At 41.5% G+C, this 25,695-nt stretch overlaps 1 protein-coding gene across 45 annotated transcripts in view; it reads left to right on the top strand.

Annotated features, from left to right (window-relative positions):
* The first annotated feature begins 4,442 nt into the window (after positions 1 to 4,442).
* The window catches only part of LOC101156915 (uncharacterized), a 34,021-nt gene continuing 12,768 nt past the window's right edge, over positions 4,443 to 25,695 (top strand). For 28 of the 45 annotated variants that reach the window (XR_013648198.1, XM_078932896.1, XM_078932906.1 and 25 more), the window contains exons 1-20: positions 7,213 to 7,768; positions 15,042 to 16,453; positions 17,692 to 17,976; positions 18,071 to 18,175; positions 18,253 to 18,371; positions 18,559 to 18,777; positions 18,930 to 19,017; positions 19,562 to 19,714; positions 19,937 to 20,034; positions 20,371 to 20,543; positions 20,626 to 20,742; positions 21,297 to 21,680; positions 21,773 to 22,519; positions 23,780 to 23,941; positions 24,019 to 24,237; positions 24,337 to 24,516; positions 24,616 to 24,831; positions 24,929 to 25,105; positions 25,195 to 25,425; positions 25,500 to 25,664. Coding sequence is in view for 44 of the 45 variants with exons in the window: in XM_078932896.1 (XP_078789022.1) it covers position 7,768; positions 15,042 to 16,453; positions 17,692 to 17,976; positions 18,071 to 18,175; positions 18,253 to 18,371; positions 18,559 to 18,777; positions 18,930 to 19,017; positions 19,562 to 19,714; positions 19,937 to 20,034; positions 20,371 to 20,543; positions 20,626 to 20,742; positions 21,297 to 21,680; positions 21,773 to 22,519; positions 23,780 to 23,941; positions 24,019 to 24,237; positions 24,337 to 24,516; positions 24,616 to 24,831; positions 24,929 to 25,105; positions 25,195 to 25,425; positions 25,500 to 25,664 (5,251 nt within the window). In the remaining variant the exon portion in view is untranslated. Of the gene's footprint in view, positions 4,505 to 4,839; positions 5,037 to 7,212; positions 7,773 to 11,780; positions 11,897 to 15,041; positions 16,454 to 17,691; positions 17,977 to 18,070; positions 18,176 to 18,252; positions 18,372 to 18,558; positions 18,778 to 18,929; positions 19,018 to 19,561; positions 19,715 to 19,936; positions 20,035 to 20,370; positions 20,544 to 20,625; positions 20,743 to 21,296; positions 21,681 to 21,772; positions 22,520 to 23,779; positions 23,942 to 24,018; positions 24,238 to 24,336; positions 24,517 to 24,615; positions 24,832 to 24,928; positions 25,106 to 25,194; positions 25,426 to 25,499; positions 25,665 to 25,695 lie in introns of those variants that run through there. The other 17 variants (XM_011485129.3, XM_023963946.2, XM_078932917.1 and 14 more) reach the window with 11 other exon arrangements.

A 25,695-nucleotide genomic window follows, 5' to 3' on the forward strand; every position in this document is an offset into this window, starting at 1 on the left:
GAGTTGCGCTACAACTCTCAGTCGGAACATAAAAACATGGGTCTATTGTTCAGCTGGTCAGGTGATGTCAAACTTTTGCTCTTCCTAGAAAAGGATTTTTATTTGAAGAAAAAAAACAGTTTTGCTGCTTTTCTGACTGCAAATCTAACCCTAACTCTTCAAAAAAAAAAAAGAAAAGAAAAAAGAAGTTTCAGACAATCTTTGATTAAACCCATTTTAAATGTTGGGGACTGATATCTGCACAACATGAGAAGAAAGAGCCCTTATTTATTCCGGAATTTATGGAGAGTAAAAGATCTATCAAAAAAAGCAAAGTAGTCACATTTTTCGGACAAACATTTTAAAAATGCAACTTACTATATTGATCAATTAAAAAAATGATAATAAATACAAACAAAATTAGATTTTTTACTTTTGCAATCCGTTTTTGGCTTGATTGTCTTTGCTAACTCAAGATATAACTGATAAGTTGAAACAGTTTCTGAGTTTTGAAGCATTTCCCCTTTGCTGTTTAAAAAAAAAAAAAACTGCATTGAATATGGCGTCACAGTGTGGTAGCGGTTAGCACTCTTGCCTCTGAGAATGTCCTGGATTCGAATCCCAGGTGGGGCTCTTCTGCTTCAAGTTTGCATGTTCTCTGCAAGCATTAGTGGGTTTTCTCCAGCCACTGTATGCTGCTCCCACAGCAACATGCTTTACCGGTCATTGAGGATTCTAAATTGTCCTTAGGTGTGAATGTGTGTGTGTGGCCCTGCAACCAAATGACGACCTGTTCAGCGTGTACCCCGCCTTTGCCAAAAAATAGCTATGGTTGGCTCCAGCAGCCCCAAAGCCCCCATAAAGAATCCAGCAGGGTTCTGAAGATGGATGATGATCTTTAATTGTCTCAATGGGAATTCATGCATGTATGACTGTGTGGCCTGTACATGGTGTACCCCACCTTCACCCAGCTGTCTCTGAGATGGGTTCCAGCAGCCCTGTAACCCCAAAAGGGGATTCAGATGGTTCAGAAAATGGCTGGATGGAGGCACATACCCATTAAGAAACAGAAAAATAGACAAACAACACTGCAGTACACAGGCTGGGGGGGGCAGCTCAAGCACATTTGTCCTCCTAAAATAGAAGCAGCCAGTACAAAAGTGGAGGGCGTGGTGCATGCAAACTCAGCTTTCGATAAAATCACATCATTCTGTGATCCCTTATAACATATCCTTTTTTGAACATATCCAACATGAATGCATGATTCTTTTCATGACATCGTTTACCTGGGCTACTGAGGTCTGTCCCAGCCGACTTGGGGCAGAATGTTTTGGCTACATTGAGAGATTTAAAAGCACACATACTTGCAATTTACAACCTCCAGTTAAACTCTCAGACATGGTTTTAAATTGAGGAAGGAAGCCAGAGTGCCTGGAAAAAACGTCAACACAAAGAAGAGCAACTAAAATTCTCACCAGAAGAACTAGGATGTGTTCCACTGCACAACCAACACCAAACCAGATCATAAAAAAGAATTAACTTACTATTGAACTAGTGTGTTTTAGAAAAAGTTTTTTTTTTTATTAAATAGTCTTGTTTTTTCTTGCTAACATGTTTCATGAATTTAAGTTAAGCAGCAACAACTAAAAGCAGCATTCTGTTCTCAGTTGCTCACATTTGAACAACACTAAAACATTAAATCATGAACTTCTGAGAAAAAAATATTTACAAAACAGTGAAATTGGGAAAATATGGGGCCGTTGTGCAGCAGTAGGGCAGTTGACCTTTGATCGGAAGATTGCAGGTTTGATTCCCTCCTTGCCTGCCCACATGTTGAAGTCTCTTTGGGCAAGACACTGAACCCCACTTTGCCACTGGTGGGAGGTTTGCAGCGGAGCCACCAGCAGTGTGTGAATGTGTGTATGAATGGGACTGTGACTGTAAAGCACTTTGGGCCTTCGAGGAAGGTAGAAAAGCGCTGTACAAGTATACACCATTGACCAAAATAATAGAAAAAATGGAAAACTACAAAATATAAGGACAAACATGTGTCATTCTGTTTGAGGTATACATTTTTTGTTGTTTATTTCATTTTGTATGGATATTTGATATGTGTTTTTATTCAAAACAGTTTGTTTTTTTGTAATTTGACAGCATAACTGAGGTGTAACTGTCGAGCAACAAAATGTTCGCCTCAGGCCACCTGCAGCAGAGGGCACTGTGTGTTTAAGAAACACACAACAGGGGAGGTTTACACTACAAACATGACTGAATTTTGTTAGAAGTGGCACTTGTCAAGTCTTCAACTCAGTGTTGAGTTGATCAATGTGGGTGGATCCTGGCTGTTGTGTGCGATAATGGAAAGAGGCGTTGTTCTGTCTCAGTGGGAGCATGCGTAGCAAATTTGCAAGACTGCAACTTCTCTATTTGAGAATCCAACAAAAACATTTAGCTTGTAAAATGTGATTAAAAAAAAGTATATTTTTTACAGACTGTCATTCATATATCATAACATCTGCTTAAATATTTAACTTAAAACTAATATTTTTAGTGTTACTTTGCACCTTTTTTTATTTTTTTAATAATTGTTTGCACTTTTAGACTTGTGAGCAGCTCAAAACAAAGGTAAAAACAGTAGGAATCTCTTGGGGGTACACAGGGATGAAGCCACATTTTTTATATAACATGGAGGCAGATGTTCCTGTTGCAGCAGCTGCCAAACTAAAGCCATCTTTTGGGACTTCAAAACCTTTTTTATTGCAGAAGTCGTATACGCAGCTGTTGCTTGAATTTTTACAAAGGGGCCATTACCTAAACAGAGTTAAGCCACTGTTTGTAAGAACTAAGGTGGAAAGTGCAACACAATTGGGGTGTCTCTTACAATACAAAATAATTAACTTGTTGCAATTGGTCAGGTGTTTTGGGCCAGCACTAGGTTCAACTCAAAAGACCCAGGTGATAAAAGAGAATAAATGACAGCAGTATCAAGGGGAAAAGTAGCAGAAAGCCGGTCCAGTGTTGGTCTAATGTGAAACTTGATCGTAGATATTTAACGACTAGACTAATCATCTCTGACTTCACGTATAGGAAGGGTGACAAATGAAGTGGTCTGGCCGTATTGACCATTGATCCACCAAACTTGACTGTTTTCAATGTTTTGTGGGACGGAGTTAAATGAAAGTTTCTGTTGAGTCCATTTACCTGCCAATCACAAATAGCAACCCAACTAAATTATGCAGGAGTTTCATTTGACGGTAATACGTTATTATTAAAGGAAAATAATTAGATAAATACATTAAAAGTAGGCCATACATGTAGTTAATTGTTGGTTTTTTTAAACATGGAAGTACCAAACAGGAAGTACCTACTGGTTCTGAAAGGCAGCTATTACCATTAACAGCTATTACCCAGTCATTATATTTGTCAGAAGAGCCATTCTCTGACACCTTTTTTTATTAACATCTTCTTGATAATTCTACTTTAAAGTTTTTTCTCTGTAGTGCAAGTTATTCAACTGACCAATCAGATGTCGCAATAAAAGTATGCTGTCTCACGTCAAACTTTTGAAATGTTTGATAGACAGATTCTCCAGAGTCCGCTATCAAGTGATATGGGTGTGTGGACTCCAACAAGCTTAGTCCTGATTTGCAAGAGTGGTTGCCATCAAATTGTTGCTTATTGATGTTGTCTAGCTCCAACATGGCAGGGTCTGTAGGATCGCAAAAAAACAAAACAAAACAAACAAAAAAAAAAACTGGGAATGAACAAACTATATTTCGTTAGAGCTGGAAGTAAACCTTTTTTTATTGGTGACGTTACACTTATTTGGTCATATATACTTACGCCCATCTGAAACCAGCTCCTTGTGGTCAATCAAGGAACAGCAAGGTAATTCTGGTAATTTATGGGGTTCAAAAAAGTTGCTTCATGACAAAATATTAAAAGAAAACGGATTTAAAGAGCTGAATGAAAAATGCCAAATCAATACTTGATATTTAAACTGTAAATATTTACATATTAAAAAGTCACTATAATGAATTTTGAAGGCTTACAACAATAAATCTACCACAGCATGTATGTATGTAGTGAGACCACCAGTGAGGCTTACAAATGGGTTACAAGTTACTGGTGTTACAGGCTTATTACCCAGGAGCAGGCACAGCTAAACTGGGAGAAAGTAGGCTAATGTAGTTGAGCCTTTAAACACATTCCTTGAACGCCCAAACCCGGCCTTCAGGGGCATTTAAAGACCTGATAAAAGCAGGAGCACTAACATCCATGGCAAACGCTCCAGTGAGCATTTGGCCTTGCAGTAAACAAGTCATTGTCCGGCCTCTGTGAGTCAATCTCTAAATTCTGATCTCCACCCATCACCACGAAAAGTGCTTCGTCATTGCATCTGCGTCACCGCCTCCCCAGCAGGAACCTGATCTTTAAGTTTCCCACCTGACTTGAAGGCAACAACCAGCAAAGCGGAGGAATGAAGGCGGGGAAAGCCCTCAGAGGAATCCTGCTGAGCGCTCAGGTATATCCGTCTTTCCCAGACACCTCCATCTGAATTTCTGCACCTTCCCCCCCTCTACTCTTTTGTATCAATATGTTCTCGTTTTGTGGTTGCGACAGCGCGTGAGGCGTTCACTGTGTTTAGCGGGATTGTGTGAAATGCGGTGAGGTCAGAGAAACCTGTGGGGCTGAACGGGGCGGAAAATACTGGCGCGCGACGGCATAGCACGGTGCCAACAAACGAAAACATTTCAAACACGACACTTTAGATCAAATCAAGCTGAATGAAGCTTTAAATATGTTGGATCTACTTTAATGAAGCAGAAAAAGTTAATATTTGCAACTAAACTGAATTTTGATCAACAATAAACATGACACATTGACTTTATTTGTGGGTTTGCATTTTAAAGTTTGTCTTAAAAAGTCAAATAAGTTCATATAGTGTCATGTGAAGTCCGTTTTTTGTCTCTCAGATTAACTGAATTGTTTTTTTTTCTCCTGTTTTTCCATGTTATCCTGATGTCACCGACTGGCACTAAACATGCACAAATGATGTGAGTATAAAACTATTCTTTAAGATACAATAGATATATAGTTATTATAGCTATGGTGTTATTGAAGTATTGCACTAAAATATATACTCCACTAGTATTTACTTTGGGTGCATCATTATATGTTTAAAAAAACTTTATTTTAAACAAAACAAACAAATTTATTCAGGCTGTATGTAGAAACATCAACTCTCAGAAATGTTATAATGTTTATTTGAGGCTCAGTAATTTTTGTGGGGAAAAAAAGTTAATTTATTTTAGATAAACCAGGACAAAGGATTATCCTCAAAGTAGTTAAAGTTCTAAATGAAAAAGACAACAACAAACAAACAAACAAACAAAAAAGGTACCAAAGCTGGTGCCTTCATCTCCATTTTAGGAGTGCTTTTAAGGCCCTAAAGCCTTTGAGCGCCAACATGTTTTATCTCTGCAGAACACGTTGGCTTCATGCATCACCCCACTGTGATAAACTGGTGTCAAACAGAGGGGGATTCCCTCCTAAAGAATATTTTAACATTTGTTATGTACTTTTAATCACTAGTTTGACAATAAATCCATAAGTGAACAATCTGGCGGATGTTTTCCTCAATGTCCTCTAGAAGATAATCAAGGTTGGGGTATTTGGCAAGGTTTGACAACAGTCATCAAACCATGCATAGATATTTGAGATACTGTATCCACAAGGTGGCAGTCTAAGCCAAAAAAGAAAAAACGTGGACATTTCAGTTGGCTCCAATAAGCAAACATAATGCAATACCATGCAGAGTATCCACCACCATTTGTTTTATGCACCACAAGTTTTAGGACGTCTTGTTTTAAGAAGTAGGTAAAGGTCAAATCATATGCAGGAGTGTTGTTTTTGTTAATAGACTGTTGTTGGATGCACTTTTCCATCTCCTCTCTGTGTTGTTCACAGACAAAATCCTTTAACTGGGGAAATAAAGAAATAAAAGAGGGCTTTACCGTGCCCACTTGCAGGGAAGGAGCAGGAGAAACACGAAGCATTCCTGATTCATAAATTCTTCATGACATAATGGTGTGCTATGAATATTGATGCACAGTTACCCTCCATCCAGTTGGTGCTGCTGAGAGCTCAGCACAAGTTAAAAAAAAATCCCTTCAGCCAGTGTCTTTGTCACACGGAGGCGAGTTTTCAGCATCTTTGCGTGGTCATTGTGTAAGAACTGAATGGAAAGGTGGCAAAGAGTAAGACTGAGGTGAACTCCAAGGTAAAGGGAGATGAACTGGGCGGGAGCCGTGTGAGAGATGTTATGCAATCACACAGTGGAGAAGGATAAAGAAGTCCCTATAACAAACATAAACCCGATCACTCTGCTGGAGTAATGCACTGCGCGTGTTCCCTTTTGAACAAATGAGGAAGAGCGGCGGGGTGGAGGCTGGATGTTTACCTCAGTGGTTTGGGTGTGTCTCCAGCCTGAGTGCTAGGAGTGGGTTGTCTCAGTGTCTGTGGTTCCAGGCTGTTCCTGTCTCCAGGGATTGTGGGTCTGTAAGTGCTGCTGCTGCTGCTCCTCTCCTCCCCTCCGTCTCCGCTCTCCTGGGCCCAACTCAGCACCTGCTCCATGCAGTCGGCGCAGGCAGGGCTGGGCAACGGTTTCCAAGCAACTAAAGGCTTTCTCTTCACACACCTTACCAATCGGATCTACCCATTCAAAGATCTGACTTAAATCAAGAAATAAACCACTTCCTTAAGTATCGCCTAACTCTTTAGTTTGTCTCTGCGGGACTCCCATAAAAGCTTTATATTTCGGTAAATATTTAACCCTGCTGGTTATTGCATTGTTTTGGCTTCACGCGTCGTCACTTTGTCACCAAACTGCATGTATAATCTCCAATTCCACCTTTTTTTGCTTCATTCATTTCTGTATCTTCAGTGTTTCTTGTAGCTCTTGGTGCATTAAGCTCGTCAGAGTCCTCCCCTATAAACTGAAACAAAACGTGACCCAGGAGTGATTTGCATGCCACACCAGCCTACAGCATGCAAGACAACAAAAAAAAGTGTTGGTGCCTCATCTCGTGTAGTCATGAGAATAATAACCAACCCCCTCCGCCTATAAGCCGTATGTCCCTAATGGGGTCAGGCAGATGGGTGGAGAACATGCTGGGCTTCCTAAAGACTTCCAGTATGTTTGAGCATAACTGAAAGCGAACACAACTTGTCTTTTTTTTTGCCGTCGGTTCTGCTTGGTATCCATTTTTTCCCCTGGTGTTTTGAATCCCAGGTTTTAGTCCCATTATTGGGTTCAAAACTTATCATGGACATATTGATCTTGTTTCAAAGTGCTTGCCTGCCGTTACTGGACATTGTACTCTGTTAATGATTGCTTGCTTTCCCCCCATTAACTCAGGGGTTTCTGTAATGTAACTGGGTGGAACCACAGTTATGAACAGATAGTTTGCTGAAACTTTATCTTTTTTTGTTTTTTGTTCAAAACGTTGTAGCTTTGAACCCGAATTTCACTGGATTTGGAGCTGAATCCAGCATTGTGACAAAGTTGTCTCCATCTCCAGCATCGTTGCGAGGCGTTGCTGGGTTGGTTCAACTCAAGTCCAAGCTTCAGCTGGAGGCTCCGCCCCTTTACGAGCATCGGACACCTTCGGCACAACAAAGCATGCGTCGCCCCGAAACATTGTTTCTCTCTTAAACGAGCGGAATATCGCGGGCTTTCTGTGGATTTTTTTGCGCCGTTTTCTCCTCTCTTGATGCCAAACATAGAGTAGGTAAGCTCATTTTAAGGGGGTGTGTTTCGCTGGTGTATGTTTTGCTTTACATTCGGCGCCATTTTCATAAAGAGATTTTTTTAAATACCCTGGCACAGCGGTCCGATTCAACCGCCTTTCGCTCTAATTAAAAATCACAAGATTTAAAGGTTTTCCGGGCTGTTGTTTATCAGAAATTAATATATACAAATTTCTACATGACTCTTAGTGATTCAACTCTTACTTTGTGTTTTTTTAAAGCTCAGCGATAGTCTTGTAGAATGTTAAATAAAAGTAGTCCCTGCTGTTGGCGGAAGCAGCGATTCGTTTGTTGTGGTTGTTGCCCGTTTTGCATGTGCGAGTCATTTATTTATTTGTTTGCCATTTTTTTAGGGAAAGCTAACATTTACCAAAACTGAGAACAAATTCGATTTTTTTTCTTTAAATGATTAGAATTTGGCGAAAACAGTATTAAATTTCAAACAATTGTTGTGAAAGAAAAAGTTACTCTACGTTATTTTTTTAAACCAAATCTTAAAATAAAACGAATAATGTTAAAATTAACTCCATATTGGTTTGTTTGTGTCCCGTAAATTATTTAAGAGATATATTTGTATTTTTAAAAAAACATAATAATGATGTTTCAGAGATGGTCTGCTTCAATTTCCCATTCTGCTTGATGTGTCTTGCTTCTGCTCCCTGGAGGAATGTTTGGGTTAAAAATACCCCATCTTGGCTCTAAAAGGGGGGAGGAGGAGGAGTGGGGGCATTTCTTTGTTGAATATGTTTGTTCCTCGTGCCCGTGTGGCTCCTAATGCACTCAAGTGAAACTCATCCAATAAGCCTCATCTCCGATGATGATACTGCTGAATATATATAGTCAGATAATCTTTTGCGAGGAGCTGCAGATGTGACGTAGGGAGGATGAGGCAGAGGCTAATGCTGCAGAGCTGTGGTAAACACTGAGGTTGAGAAGTGAGAGATCCAGGTGCTCGGGGTCTCCTCTGCTTTTGGAACGGCGATGCTGCCTGCACACAGACACACAGAAGTCCTGAAGTGATGTTGAGGGATGTTTCTGCTTCTGCTTTTGTGAGAGTGAGGTCATCTAGGTCCCAGAAGAGCTTGCTGGTGTAATCCTCTTTTGGGAGTTATGATGCATTCGCACAGTTAGACTACCACTCTGCAAGGCGAGTACCAGTAAAGCATAACCATTCCAAAAATGTTTATGCTCCTCTCAAAACAAGGATTTTTGCTGCTGCATTAAAACACAATTCATTAATCAGTAATTTGAATACTAATCAGTGTCATTAATCAATGAATCCATTGATATTCCAGCCCCTCTCCAATTAACTTAGGCCTGAGGCTACAAGGGTTGACTAATTGACAGCATGTCACAGAGATAAACTGTGAATAAACAGCTGTGCACACTCACATTTAAAGACCCACTCCAATGAAAATGGTGTTTTTGGTGTTTTTAACATGATCTTGATGCATATTTCTTATGATAGAGGACATATTTAAAGAAAATTAAGCTTAAAATTGTATTTCTGATTATTTCTTTTTTCAAGTTGTGAATCGGGAGCGGATGAAGAAATCCCGTTTGAAAGCTTGTTACATAAATTGGCAAGACACAAGCTCCCTGCTTCGCTCCATTCCGATGCATCCAGTTGCAAACGTCTAGATCAGGGGGGTCAAACTCATTTTCACTGAGGGCCACATCAGCATAGCTGCTGTCCTCAAAGGGCCAGATATAACTTATACATGTAACTAAATTTAATGAAAAATAAACATAACTACTCCTTAATGTTAAATAACTCATTTATTTATTTATTATAACTTTTTAAAGTGACAGTTACAGCTGCATAGAAAACATATGTTTGCTTGTTACTCTAGCATAAATCCTTTTAAATGTGACTCTGTCAGGTTAGGTTATATGGACAGTGTTTGAGTTCTAATGTATAGTTGCCCAGTCCAATCCCCCCAAGATATGAATAAATACACACCAATTTTTCTTTTTTATTTTCAGAAATTAAAATCTTTTATGCTCTTACGGACCACATAAAATGACAAGGCGGGCCACATTTGGCCCGCGGGCCTTGAGTTTGACACATGTGCTCTAGATCCACGAACGTCTTCGTTTCCCTCTTCCAGCTACATTTTTTTTTTGGACCGGTAATGTTATGTTGGCGTTGTTTGGGTCTGTAAGCTAGCGGGAGAGCGAGGAAACTGACTGATGAGGGGAAGTGGGAGGGGTCTTACTCTGTGCCAACACAGGGCTCAGGGGTGAATTTCTAATAAACTACTGACGCTCTGCAGAAACGATGTCCTAGAAAATGACAGTTTTTTTTGTGCTAAAAGCGGCGTAATCATAATTAAAAGACCACTGGGAACGCTATTACAATAGATCAGAAGACGGTTGAAGTGGGACTTTAAACACAGTCAAAATAACCTGCTGGTCTTCCGTGGAGGAAGCTCCTGCATGCACACAGGGAGAGCATGCAAACTCTAAGCGTTGCATCACAGTTGTCTTTTGAAAAATTTCATCTGAATAAAGTTCCTGTAGAGCGAGTTTCTTTTAGTGAGTGTGTAACCTAATATCTTTCTTCATGTGCCATGAGGGGCTGGCTGGAAGCTCCTTCTGTAATGGGACTTGAAATGGATTCAGAATTGCTTTCAGGGCAGCCACAGTAAATCAATCACACCACTTCATTGTTTTCCCATGTCGCATCATGTTACAGCATCAGGCTAACAGACCATCTGTGCGTATCGATTAGTCCAGGACTGGATTTGGGAAAGGCTTACACACAGAGAACTTACTGAAATAAGCCCTTGCAACTGAACATCACCTTGTAACTTTAAGAAGAAGAAAAAATCTGTACCGTGTTTCTGCACGTCAGAAGGATTTGAAAATGTAACCGGTGTTGCTGGGCAAGTTTGGGAGCTGAAGGAACTGTTTTGTGCGACACGTGGTAGCTTCTTGGTTGGCATGTGTGCCAGTGTTTACTTAGCCATGTGGCCAGAGCACCGAGATCTTGGCCTTTGTTTCATTTCTGTTGATTTTCTTTAGTCACATAGGCGGAGCTCTGCATAAAACCATGAATCAGCAGAGCGGATCACAACTGCCAGCTCCTCTGCCTGCTTCTCCCACAGACACAAACCTCTGCCACTCACAAACTGAGACCCGGGCGGTCAGAGCGGAGGGAGGTGGTGAGATAGATGCTTTAGGCAGGTAGATGGAGATAATCTGACTTGGTCACTTGAGGGACCGATTATCTCTAAACTCCTTTTAATTCTTTAAGCCTGCTCTCTGTGTCCAGGAAACATGGTTTCTGTATGTTCAAGTGTTCCTCCGAAAGCATTTAAGAGTTTTCCTTCAGTCCAGGGGAAACCTTTAACAAAGAAGCTGCAATTAAACCTTTCAAGCCGGGTTTTGCACATGTGCATGCATGTTGGCACATGTGCACATGTTTGCAAAAACAGAAACCAGGTTGTCTGCAAAGGCCAACTATTAAGTCTTGTGCACATGCAGCTATTTATAGACCTTCTCCTCCCCCTTTGATGCTAGCATTTAATCAATCTGATTCAACTGCCTACATTTTTATTTGCCATCACTAAACAAACTGTAGATTAGTAAAATAACATGCATTTGATCTTCTCGAGTGATCGTTGTATGCATCAAATAAAGAGCACTTGCAGCTCTAAATCCAGGCTGGCTGGAGCTCCAGTCCTGGGATTGGCATCTCAGCCCTCTGTGAGTAGACTCTCACCAGAGGGTGGCCCACTTCATCTATAATTTAGCTCATTACATACTCTAATTATGCTGCATCCAGGGCAGCAGCCCTTTGAACAGCACGGCAATATTTAATGTAGCTGCCATCCCATCAAAGCGGAGGAAACATTTTGTCGTCCTCCGATAGATTGATGGCACACTTGGAGATCCTGAGGTGGGGCCGCGATGTGGCTGGGCTCTGCTCAGCTGGCTGACTGCGGAGATGTTAGATAAGCGTTGCAAAATGGAGAAGGAGGAGGAGGCAGACGCAACCTCAGCTGGTCCATTAGGAGCGTGTCTGTTTTCTGACAATCAGAATTGAGATGACGGAGCATTAAAACACCCAGAGGAGGCTGTGGGCATTGAAGCGTGAAAGGTGTGTTTGCATGTGTGGTGACCTAAGATATGGACCTATAGGATGAGGGGAGGGGGGGGGTCCTTATGGGGGGAAGGGCAGGTGGGATTAGTAATAGAGTGCAACACAGTTATTGGTCACTGGACACAAACAAAGGAAGGGCTAAAGAGGATTTGTTGGATGTGCCCCCCTTGCCTCCTCTTCCTCTCCTGCTGTCCTGTAGTGGGAACTGCGTGGCATAGAGATCCCGCGTGAACCCTGTGGGGCGTCCCTGTACATCTGGACGATTGGTCCGTCTGCTTGTCTGGCATTTAGTCCTCCCCCCACTCCATGCAGAGTTAAGTGGGACTTGAACTACATATGGAAGAAACAAACAGCACCAGTTAGGTCAGAAAAGAGGCATTCCATATTTATTATAATGGAGGTTTGTAAGTGATGCATTGTTACCAAAAGGATTGTATGATTGTCGTCAAGGGTGCTGTTTGTGTGTTTTTATTTATTTATTTACTTTAGGGCTGGGCGATATATCCAAAGAACAAAATCTCTGATTTTTTTTCTTTCCCACACCAAATTCGAGTTCTGCTTTTAATTGATTTATTTTCTCCCTCCCTTTACTTTCTTTAACAAAAATGACAAATGGCAGAATATATTAACTAAAAACTATTTTATTTGAACATCTCCTTTGGAAGTTGTCCTGAATTCAAAGCGAAACTAAACACAAGCCGTAAAAATGCTTGTAATACAATGTGGCTGGTGTTTTGTGAGCATACGTGTCATATTTCAAAATAAAAGTCTATTTTTCATTTCATTTTTGAGTCAGAAAACCCAGCTTTTTTTGTGAAAATGAAAAAGCACTTCCGGTATAGAATTTTGTTTTGAAATATGAGACGCATATGCTTCCATAGCTGCCAGCTTGAGCATCTCATAAAGAGAAACGCTTCTCACACTTGACAGTGTTCCTCTGCCTCTGGTGTTGAAACAAATTCGTCGTACTCCTACTTTTGGAAGCAACAACCTTCAAACAGATTTTGCAGCGTGGGGTTTGTTGCTCCAAGCCGGAAGTCATAAAATCCAACATTTCCATAAGGAACCTGTTTCTCCTCTTTGCTAGCTGCCGTTAACGTTTGCTTGTAGCTAGAAACAGATGGGTTGACCTTCCTCTGGACAACGGAAGCGCATGAAAGCAGGATGTTGGGAAAATAAAATCCAGATTTTGCCCAAAATGAATCTTCTCAAACAGCAAATTTGAATTTATTGATAAAATGTATTTATTTTATTTGATTTATTTTATTTATTGCCCAGCCTTCATTTATTACTTTCTGTAGTATGATTTATTGACATAAATACGCGTGACACATGTAAATAGGCATGACATAAAGTTATGTTTGTTAACTTCTTAGATGTGCGTTCTGGTACTTTTTATTTTTTTGGACATTCATCACATTTTGGCAGAGGTTCCCATTGTCTCCATAACTAATTCACAGATTAACAATAAGCAAAGAGGTAAAGTTTTGGACTCCAACCCCTAAAACTTACTTTATTTAAAAAGTGCCTTTTTTATGTCTGTGCATATTACTTCTCTTATAGCTGATTATGTGGTGAACTGGAAAGTGTAATTTAAAAGTAATGGTTCATGATCTAACCAAGATTTTAATTTAAAAAAATGACAGCTTGATAGATTTCTTACTGTCATCATTACTTTGGGTGGAGAATAGAAACAGCAGACCCGCCCACCTAGGCTAGGATGGACATGTGCAGCGTGAAGAGCCAGCAGCATGGGCGGATGACCCAGGCGGTGCTAATAGGCAGATCTGGAGCAGAATGCCTCCTTTGTGTGTGTGCAGTCTAATGAGCCTGTGACAAGCCTTCAAAACTCTATGTAGATTCTCTCTTCAACAAGGAAGGCTATTGTGTGTTGAATTAATGTTTGTGTGTCTGAGTCCTTCGATTGAGCTAAATTATTATCTGTGGGTGGCAGTTAGCTTCATGTTTCACAGAGAAATGGAGGATGTACCTAGGAAGGGTTAAGACTAAATGTAAACTATTTCTGAGACATTTTACAGATAAAGATTTGAGTGAAGCCCCTGGAAGTACACAACCCTGTGTATGAACATGTGGATTTTTGTTTGTTATTCCTAGTAATTCATTTTTAGGGAGACCACAATTCTCAGCTTGAAACCGAACCGTTTACAGCATCACTGAATGGAATCGTGGGGAAAGTAAATCGGTGCATCTCTACTGCATATTTATGTTGAAAATGCCAAACATGTTTTGTTCTAAATTGAAGGATTTATTATTGGTTGTTTTATTACATAACAGCAGGCTTAGTAAGAGCCAACAAAAAATGTAATTTTTCTTTCATTACTTATTTATTAGCAAATAAAAAAAAGGATTTTTCAGAATTTTTAGGTTTTTGTAGTTTATTTTATAATATACAAATCCTTTATGGAACCAAAACAAAACCGTGACCCAAAAATAGAGGTTTGATCCGAATAGTGGGGAAAGTCACTCGTTCCATTCCTAGTAAAAATGTACGTTAGTGGGTTATTTTTGTTCAATTTTAGCCAAGTACTTTTGTTTGACTGTAAATGCTACCATATTTAGCATTTGATGCAGGCTTGATGCTTTGCTGACGTGCACAGAAAGTAGCATCTAAACGTTATCTTTCCACATCCGGATTACCCTCCGCAGAAGCCGCGTGATTATGTAAAGTTCACATCAAATATGTACTATAGGCTTCCCTCTAGTGTATTACTAATTTCTGTAGAAGATTACTGTTCATCTTTACTCAGAAGCATTGATTTTGTTGTTCCTCCATTTTTAAAATCTGAAGAGTGTTTTTGTAAATGAAGCTCTTTCCGTTTTTGTTGGTGCACTAAAGCAAACTCTGCATTTAAGAATGACTTTTATTTAGTCTAGACCAGCATTTCTGGTGGGGTATTCAAACTGTATTTGATCATTAACACAGGCAGTATGACATACAGTGAACTGCATTGTACGACTGTACAAATAGTTGTAACACTTGTGGCGCCGGTTGTGTTTGTTAGTTGATTTCTGTAGACAAACATGTTTCACATTTCCTGATCCAAATATAGTTTTAGAGGGTGCTGTGACATCCACAGTGAACATTTCCTCATCCCTGACTCCTTTCTGTTCTCCTTCCCAGTGGCTACAATGACAACAGAGGCAAGTGCAGTGAGTGAGGCTGACACTGAGGGCAAGCAGAAGGCAAGTGGCGCCACGCCCGAACCAGAATCGGAACCAGAGAAGCAGAATCAAGACGCCGCGACATCCGAGAAGGAGGGAGAGTCCAGCAAGAAGGCCCAGGAGCAGGTCGCTGAACCTGGGCCTGCAGATGCAGCTACATCTCCTGAAGAGGAGCAGCTGAAGCCTCGCACCCGGACCTCTGCCGGCAAGGGCCTGTCCCGCCTCTTCTCCTCCTTCCTAAAACGTCGCTCGCAGTGCTCGCAGGACGGCGAGGGCTTTGAGTCGGAGAAGGCCAAGGACGAGAAAGCAGAGAAAGAGGAAAAGGCGGACAGTCCAGAGGAAGAAAACGTGGAAGAAGTGAAGAGTGAAGGCAAGGAGGTCAAAACTGCTGAAGAAAAAAACGAGGTAAAGGAAGTTAAGAAGGAAGAAGAGAAGCTCAAACAAAGAGAGGAAAAAGTTGAAGAAAAGGTCGAGAAAAAAGGCAGCAAAAAGAAAAAGAAAGAAGCAAAAAAGAAGGTGGAGCAGACGGTGGAGGAGAAAGTAAAGGAGGATCCGTCAAAACAGGCAGAAGAGAAGACAGAAAAGAAAGACGAGACGAAAGAGGAGAAGGCAAAGCAAACTGTCGAAAAAGAGGAGGAAAAACCAGAGATAAAAGAGGAAGAAAAAGAAAAGGACACCGCTGAGGTCAAAGAAAAGGACGCAGAGACTGGGAAAAAAGAGGAGGAAAAAGTTGACAAGAGAGTCGCTAAGAAAAAAGAAAAAGAGGACAAACTAAAGAAGAAGGAAGAGGAGAAAGCAAGAAGGAAAGCAGAGGAAGAAGAGAGGGCTAAAAAGAGAGAGGAAGAGAAGGCCAAAAGGAAGGAAGAGGAGAAAGCCAGAGAAGCTGAAAAGGCAAAAAAGAAAGAAGGAGAAAAGGTTAAAAAGAAGGAGGAAAAAGTGAAGGACGAAAAGGTCAAGAAGAAGGAAGAGGAGAAACCAAAAGAAGAGAAGGCTAAAAAGAAAGAGGAGGAGAAACCAAAAGAAGAGAAGGCTAAAAAGAAAGAGGAGGAGAAACCAAAAGAAAAGGTAATAGAAGAAAAGGGAAGGAAGAAAGAAGAGGAAAAACCCCTAGAGGTGAAGGAAGAAGATAAGAAGAAAGACAAAGAAATTACAGAAAAGACTGAAGAAAAGCAGCAGAAAGAAGAGGAAAAGGGGCAGAAAAAGGAGAAGGGAAAGAGCAAAGGAAAAAAGGAGGAGAAGGAGGTGAAAAGCACGGTGGAGGAGCAAGTAAAAGCGCCAATTGCTGCACCGGAGCCTGAACTTAAAACTGAGCCGGAACAGGATGCAGAACCGACGCTGGATCAGCAGTCAGTGAGCAGCACTGAGACCCAGGTAACAGAAAACCCTTTCTGTGGTAGAGGGGAAGCAAAAAGACAAAACGAATAGGGAGTAACATTCAGAAATGACATACATGTTCTTCAAATGTTGGTTGATTAAAAGAAAGCATGAGCCAAAAATGATCATCTGTAAAACTGCTGTCATCTTAGAGTTTAAGCCTCAAAAATGAAGGTACAGCGATCCGTCGTTTATTGCAAGTATTGCCTTCTAAACATAACCCTCAATAGACAAAATCTGCAAAAAAGTAGGCTTTAAAAAAAAACTGTTATTACAGATGTTTTAGGGCAGCAAAAAACCTCACTACACACTTTATATACTTTTCTCAGAGATTTCAGAGCCACTTTGATGAAAACTCTGTTTTGGGTGTTTTTAACATGTTCTTGCAACATTTTTCTTAAGACGGGCAATAGATATTAGGAAAATATTGCATTTCTGAGTATTTCTTTGCTTCAATTGTAAATCTGGGCAGACATGAATTGCTGTGGGCTGGGTTGGCCACATGCTCCATTCTGATGCCTCCACTTACAGACACATGTCCATGTACGGCTTAGTTTTTCCTCGTCTGAGCTGTTAGGTAGGGGTTGTGAGGGCCTGTAAGCTAGCAGGAGAGCTTGTAAAGAGATGGATGATGGGAAGTGTGGGTAGGCTTACACCATGCCAACAGTCCCACCCACAATTCAGAGGTGAATTTCTACTGAACTAATGCCGTTCTGCAGAAACAATGTCCTAGAAAACGGGTTTTTAAAAATGTGGGTTAAAAAAACGCGGCACAACCATAGTACAATACCAACATTTCTCAAAGTTCTCAAAGTTCAAACCTTCATAGACAAAATAATCAAAAGATTTATGTAAATTTGTCAAGCTGGACACATTCTGTACAGGAGCCACTACAACGTAGTGATTGATTGACAAGGTCTACAGCCAATAAGGACACAGAACACAATGCAATGTTAAAAAAAAGGGGCCAGGGATGTTCAATCTGAAGAAATCCACAAAACAGCAAAGGTGTGAAAGGTGAACCGTGTTTAAATCAACACAAACCATTTTCTTTTGGTTTATAGTCAGGTCAAACAGATCCTCCTCGCTTTGTTTACAGATTGATTGAATGTTTGGAACCAAGTTGAATTGAATGATTGTTTGCTTAACAAGGCATCGATGTGTAATAATCATTCCTATATAATTATGTATATTTCATCAGCACTTGACAGACGTTCTAAATGTTTCATGTTCAGCCTGCTCCAGAAGAACAGAAGGAGGAACCAGAGGTAAAGAAAGAACCTGAAGTGGTGGAAGAAGTGAAAAGTGAAGACACAGTGCAGAAGGAGGAAGAACCAGCAGAACAGGGACAAGCAATCAAAGGAGGGGAAAAAGCATCAGAGGTGCTGAAAAAGGAGAAGCCCGTGAAGGAAAAGAAGACGGAAAAGAAGGCAGAGGAGCCTAAAGGCGCCAAACGTCTGAAAACCATGCAGTGCAAAGTCACCTTATTGGATGACGCTCAGTTTGAGTGTGAACTTGATGTAAGATTTCCTCTTTTTTGGTTTGTGTAGTTAACTCTGGTGTTGCTTTAGTTGTTTTTTTTATTTTTATAATTTGCATATCTTTCACATTTAGAAACACGCTAAAGCCCAAGAGCTTTTCGCAAAGGTGTGTGACCATGTCAACCTGCTGGAGAAGGATTACTTTGGCCTTGTTCATTGGGAAACTCCAACCAGCAAGGTAAGCTGGCTCCCATCAGGACAAAAACAGGTAAAGAAAAACCTCTAACCAGTGTTTTTTCTGCCGTTATTCTGTAGACATGGTTGGAACCCACCAAAGAAATCAGGAAACAAGTGCCAGGAGCCATTTATGAGTTCACATTCAGCGTGAAGTTCTATCCTCCTGATCCTGCACAGCTCACTGAAGACCTTACTCGGTAAGCTTCTAATGTTTTGGGGTCTGACAAAGCCACAGTACTTGCTTTACCCCTTTTTTTTGGTAAAAAAATATCACATACACAGTGGTCAGATTCTGTAATGTCTTTTTTTTTTTTCATTTGCAAAAAAAAGGGAAATCTTTCTTTTTCTAGAGCCTGACTCATTTCATTTCCTCTCACGTCTCAGGTACTTTTTGTGTCTCCAGCTGAGAAAAGACATTTTGCAAGGTGTCCTTCCCTGTTCCTTTGTCACACTGTCCCTGCTGGGCTCCTACACAGCCCAGTCAGAGCTGGGAGAATATGATCCAGAGCTTCACGGCCCCGACTACCTGAAAGAGCTCAGCCTGGCCCCTGGACAGAGCAAAGAGCTGGAGGAAAAAGTGATGGAGCTGCACCGAACTTACAGGTTATTAAAGGCCACTTCAGTGGAACAAGTGCAAATGACAACATTTTCTAAGTTTGACTCTTTGTGGTTAAAGTTACGTAAAACCAGAAACCTTTTTTTTTAAAAATCTAATTAAAGATAAAAAAAGGTTCTTGTTGTCTGTGTGTCCACAGGTCTATGAGTCCAGCCCAGGCAGATATGCTGTTCCTGGAAAACGCCAAGAAACTTGCTATGTATGGGGTTGACCTGCACCAAGCTAAGGTGACGTTTTCTTTTATTTTATGTTTGGTAGAGCAGTTCTATTTGATTTAAAGTGTCACAAATAACTTCTAATGCACAAATATTTGATAATAATCCTGTAAAACCAAATATTTTTCAATATGCTTTTCAATATATTGCATCCATTTTTAGTTATAACAGGAATATAATGCTCTCAAGCTGCCCCTAATTGCAATGTTATCTGTTGGGATATTGTGCCTCCTAGTGGGCGATGTCAGAAGTGCACAAATGTGTTATTGGTCTAAATGATTCTCCATCCTTGAGCTTTTTTGAAAGTAAAAAAAGTTTAAGTATTAACATGCATTTAAAAAATAACGGCGGCCCCTTTGAGAATCTGTGAGTTTCTCTGTGTGTCACTTTGCAAACAAAAGGTGTTGAGTAAAAACACACGAGTCTCACCTTGGAAATGAAATGAAGAAGGATTCAGTGATATGGTGGGAAGGTGTAAATTAGATCAGGGGCTTGTAGGAACAGCAGATAAGATGTGTATGCCTTAAACCTCATTTATTTATCCATTTTCATGCAGGATCTTGATGGTGTTGACATCACGCTGGGGGTGTGCTCCAGCGGTCTGATGGTTTATAAGGACAAGCTGCGGATCAACCGCTTCCCTTGGCCAAAAGTCCTCAAGATATCCTACAAACGAAGCAGCTTCTTTATCAAAATTAGGCCGTCAGAGGTGAGAACACAGGATTCCCATTTAGGTTTTATATCTTGCTGCTTTATTTCCTCTCATATGATGTGCCCTACATGTTGAGAAAATGTAGGATTCACTAAATACATTTTAATATTTTATATGTTTTTATATGTGTGGTTTAAAATGAACTTTGATTGGTTCCTGCTAAATGCCAGACTTCCATCAACTTTCACTAACGTTTTTTTCTTTCATGATCTTTTTCAGCAAGAGCAGTATGAGAGCACTATCGGCTTCAAACTGCCAAACTACAAAGCCTCAAAGAAGCTGTGGAAAGTCTGTGTTGAACACCACACCTTCTTCAGGTAGCATGTTGTCCTTTCCTTAATCATACTTTCCTGCTTGGCAACTGGAAGTCATTTGAACTTTCTTTGTTTTCCTCCTGAAAGCTAATTGGTCACTGTTGCTTAAGACTCAAATTGGATTTGTAGGCGAAAAGCCAATTGCTTGTGGTTAAACCATCAGAGCTCAATCTTTTGACCTCCTTAAACAGATAAACCTGTAAACTTGTTGTCTTTGTTACATAAAATAAAGACATTTAGAGTTCCATTGTTTTTGGTTTTTAACTCCATGGCTTTTTAAGGAGGAGGCACTAATGATAATACCAGACCTGTGAAAGTGAAGTTCTCCATCGTCTGCAGGGTTTCAACAGTAGAACCTCCGTCATCCCGTCGCTTCCTTGTCCTGGGCTCCAAGTTCCGATACAGCGGCCGAACTCAAGCCCAGACCCGCCAGGCGAGCTCCATGATTGACCGCCCTGCCCCTCGCTTCACGCGCTCTGCCAGCAAGAGGCTCTCCCGTAATCTGGATGGAGGTATGACCAAGTCTGCCTTTTAAAACTGTGCTTCCTGCAGGAAAAATCCGTTTCAGTGACCTGAGTTCTGACTTTTCTGCAGCTGGAGAGGAGACTCTCCAGTTTCTGCTAAAACTCTCAGCTTCGTCCAGGTGTGAGATTGATGATTGGTCATCGGTGATTTCTTCTGACAAACCGCAGTCCTCTCAGACTTTTCCAGGTACCAAGAAGTGTGTGGATCCACGCATAATGCCTGTTGGCATATTTGTAACGCTTGCGCTCATCAGTCATCGTGCTGTCTAACTTACTCATCCATTCCTACTTGTTTGCTCCTACACGCTTGTCTCTGAAGGTGCTTGTGTTCTTCATGCTTGACATGCCTGGAAGGTGGCGTGTTGGTCATGACACAGATTTGCCCTTCCTCTGTGATGACTCAGCTTGTTTTTGCCGCTTCAGACTCAAGGAACGAAACAAAGATTCCTGTCACATTTAAACATGCTTGGCTTTTTTTATTTTAGTCTACTTTATAAACTATTCTAGACGTCTTACTACTTTGCTTTAAACACGTCCGATCTAACCTCTTCATAATCTGACTATCCTTTGCCACAGCAGCATAGTTTATTTCGTTTTACTCTCCAGGACTCACCGCCGTCCACTGCAAATGCTTTATATCTCACACTGCTTCCAAAATGCTTATGAAGCACTTAACAGTGGCCGCCATCTGTCAATGAAAAACCACTGCATGGTTTCCATCACCTCGTTCTATCTTTGCAGCCGAGTGGCAGGAGGGGCAGTCTGGCCCAGCAGAAAAAGGCCCTCAAATCATGACCCAGGAGATCAGTCATCAGAGGCCTGACCTGAAAAAACACGATGACTGGTCAACCCTTCTTTATCGTCCTTCAACTTTTTTCCCAGTTGCACCTTCTTTTTTTAGGGAAGAGCCAGGTATCTGCATCGCTGAAACGTACAGACTGGTTTCTGTTGGTTCTATCGTGCACAAAACACATAAAGGTACATATTTTCCCGCTCTGACGTTAGCAGCTAAGGTCAGCCTGGCTATGAGCTCCTCTCAACTGTTGCAACCAGCACAGAAACAACAGGATGACTGGTTCCTGTACTTTGACCGATCTTCTCCCAGGGGGGTCGGAATTTCTCCATGTGAGTTTCTGCGTTTGTAAAAACAAAAACGGCGTCCAGTTTGACTTTGGCCGTAAAAGCATTGCTTTCTTCTTCCTTTTTACTCCTTTCAGTCTCTTCTGTAGTCATTTTCAAGCTCCAAGAAGAAAAGCAGGATGTGGCTGTGGAGGAACAGGAAGTGACCACTAAGAAAGTCATCAAAAGGCTGCAAGAAACTGTTACCTTAGTAGACAATTTGCAAGAGGTAGAAGTGTTGGAAGACAGACTCAGGAAAGTGAGGGACTTGGAGGAAAGGTTGCAAGAAGTGGATGAGATGGCAGAGAGACTTCAGACAGTGATAGAGGAAGAGCTGGGGAAGGAGGAGGTCAAAAGGTTGATGGAAGAAGAGGGGAATTGGGAGGGGGAACAGCAGTTTAGAAGGGAATCAAAGGTGGTGGTGACAAAATATGTTGGGACAGTGGAGACAGATGGGGAGGGTGTGGATGAACTAGAAGAACAAATCAAAGAGGTGTTTTTGAAAGATCTGCTGTCTGAGGAGCAGGAGAGTGACCAGGAGGAGCCACAGGAGGGCCTGTTAGATGACAGTTTGAGGGAGAAACTACAAAAGATGGAACAGGAATGGCAAGAAGAAGTGAGGGAAGCGGGTGGAACCGCTTCTGTAGAAGGGTATCAGGTGTTGGAACGTAAGACCAAGAAGGTGGCTCTTATCACGGGGAGAGGTCAGTCTGGACTAAGATTGGAAAAGCAGGAGTTGGATGAGGAGGGGATGCAGGGGGGAGACCCACAGAGGACTCTGGCTCAGATGGGGGATGAGGACGACTGGTTTATACTGTTCTACCGGCCAGTTTTCAAACCGCCAGGTACAGTATGTTGTTTGAGTTAACAGCTTTAGAGCTTCACTAATCTCCCTCACACTCTGGTATCAGTAAAGCCTTCGTCACAACTGCCCTTTTGGGTGGATAGCGGCTGTCTGCGGGCAAAAAACGGGCAAACCTGTACAGGGCACGCCGGCGGTCTGCATGAATTAACAAGATCCTAGACTGTTCGGTGAGCCTGTTGAGCAAAAATGTGCAGGCTCTTTTCTCTCTACAAGCATGCTGCAAGCGAGAAGTCGTAGCAAACTCTCAAACAACACGCAAGGGGAAAGGAGGGGGAAGTAAGTAAATTAGACTATCAGAGTGTTGTTAGTGTGGGCATCTTAGGGGCACCTACACATCAGCTGCATACCCCATGCGTACAGCATTCGCATGGGGTCAGTAAGGGGCCAGTACTCGCACATCATTAAACACTACAGTGTTATCACGTTTATCACGGGAGTTAAATTCTAGGTGAAATCTGTGCAGTAGGATTACAGCCTGTAAAACCCCTCACTACACTCTATAGACACTTTTCTCAGACATAGATGAACATTTTCTCTCTTGTTTTAAGTCTGAAAGTTCAATCCTTTGTAGGAGAAAAAAACTTATAATAGAATAAAAACAAAGATCTGATCTGATCACAATCAAAGATTGAAGTAGATTTTGGAAAGTTGTACATATTCTTTAAAGGAGACACATAAAGGAGGATATTGGTTGACAAGGTCAACAGCTATTGAAGAAGAACAGTGCGCTGTTAAAAAAATAAAAGCATGCCAAATTGGACTGAAAAAACTCAGCGAGACTGCGAGAAGTGAGCCACGATATGGCCAAGGAACACTGTACTGTGTGGTGTAAGGGCACCATACAGCACGTCATAAACGTCTATTAGCCTTACGGATTCTCAGTGTTACACTTACCACATGCCGACAATAAAACGTTCTATTTTTTAAATGTTTTTTGAGGTGATTGCACATGTCTCAAGACATAACTGTGCTCTCCTTAAGATGTGATGGCTCCAGTCAAGAACCGTCTTGAAAACCCCAAACTGTGACTAAGGTTTTAGGCTTGAAAAAGCCAGATTTAGGATAATCGGCAACTGCATTAACACACTGACCGACTAGAATTTGTTCTTCGTATATGATGCTTCTTCTATCTGCTGTATAGTTACAAAAATCTTTTTTTATTTTTTACAAATGCCACACCTTGCTCTGCTTCTCATACATTGAGCTTTATGGAATCATGTGTTTTTGCTATAATGACCAGCTGATGGAGCTATCTTGGATGGAAGCGACTACATCAGCTCAAAGACTGAGGTCAGAGTGACAGAGAGGCAAATGCATGAACATATCCTTCACGGGCCGACTGTCTTAGGTGGGGTGGATGACTGGTTCATGCTGCTGGATGTTACATCTCGTGCTCCACTAGGTAGAACCTCAACACTTCTGGCAAGCTCCTTCCGCCCTCCTGCCTGCCTTTAATGCTGCCTTTTCTCGACTCATTAGTTACATTGAAGGAAAGAGCACAGAGTGGTGAGAAAGTCTTTGTCTCTGCGGTTGGAGCTGCAGAAGAGGTAAGAGCTGCTGTTGAAGAAAGCCAGTTGATACAAGTGGAGCCAACAACAGATTTCAGAGGAATCTCACAACCATCCGTGCGAGGAAGAGAGGACGACTGGTTTGTTTTGCTGGATTTTATTCCCAAACAAACACCTTATGAGCCTCCAGGTACTTGCTCAAATCTGTGGAAGTCTATTTTTTTATTTTTTTAACAAACCAGTCTATTCAACTTATCGGTTTATGGTATTACTGATTTTGTTTTTATAGTTACTAAAGTAACTCCAGTTAAAGGATTCCTTGTAATCGAAGAAGCAGCTCTAAAGCAGAGGGAAGAGATCGTGGAGTTTGTTGGAAAGGTTACAGAAATACAACAAATGCCAAGCGACAGAGATGATTGGTTTGTGTTGCTGGCTCGTCCTCTGAGAGAACCACTATTTGTACCTTCAGGTACTCCTTTTAGTTTCCTTCTCAGGCTGCTTTTAATTTTTTTAATTCTGTTATTAGCTCTTGGAGCTTACAGGGATTTATCCATGTGTTTATTCCTAGTTCCTCCTGAAGAGCGCACTCAGGTTTATAAAAAAGAACAAATATCTTGTTCTGCTGTCACTGAAGCTGTGAGAGTGGAATCTAGGAGGGAGATGGTAACTGAAGAGAATTTGAAGCAGAGAGATGTAAAGCCTCCAAAGCCATTGAGGGAGAGAGATGATGACTGGTTTCTGCTGCTGGACGTTGTTCCCAAAGATGTGTCTTTTGTGGCACCAGGTACATCTACCATCCACCTGCCACCTTGTAGTGTCCTTGTTTACGTAATCATAATAGGAAATAGGTTTTTCTTAAAGTGTGAATTTTTCTGTTCCAGTGTCTTTACCGTTGGCACCTAAAATCTATGCAGCCGTTTCGACTAAAGCAGAAAGTGCAGAGTCGAAGTATTCGATTGACCTTGGTCTGCTCAAAGCACAGCCTGTAGCGGACAGAGATGATGACTGGTATTCTCTGTTCCAAGTTGATCCTAAAAAGGCACTTACAACCCCAACAGGTATACCCCAAAGTGCATTTAGACCTCAGATGCGTACTTGGAGCACACTTCCTCCAGTCACTCAGGTTCTTTCACGCTTTGCTCGGCAGAAACTCCCAGAAAGATTATTTCGCCAATCGAGGAGACAGTTGAGCCCGAGGTGACCCGTGAGACTAGAGCGTACAAGAAAACAGTAATTGGTGTGGAGAGCAGGCAAGACAGGACAAGTGTTGCTGAAATTAGATGGAGCCAGATGCCACAGCTGCCGGCGACCAAAGCGGAAGACGATTGGTTTGTTCTGTTCGGCGCTGTCCGAGAAACGCCTGCAGTCAGAACACGAGGTACCGCTCACGAATCTGCAAATGCTGAAACCTTAGCACCGGACTGACTTGATTTCTTTATATTCCTGCATCAGACGCCATGATCCAACCTGTTCTCACAGTAGCCCCGCCCACTAAACCAAAACCGACAGTTGTCATGGAAGATGTGAGAGCACCTGCAGCTCTGGTTAACCCGCCACAGTTAAGAAAAGTGGATGATGACTGGTTTGTGCTGCTGGAAATTACAGCTAAAGTATCAGGTATTCTGCCATTGGGCCTGGCTCTTCTCAT

This window comes from Oryzias latipes, chromosome 16 (assembly GCF_053564925.1).
Source record: "Oryzias latipes strain Hd-rR chromosome 16, Olatipes_Hd-rR_3.1".
NCBI lineage: Eukaryota > Metazoa > Chordata > Actinopteri > Beloniformes > Adrianichthyidae > Oryzias > Oryzias latipes.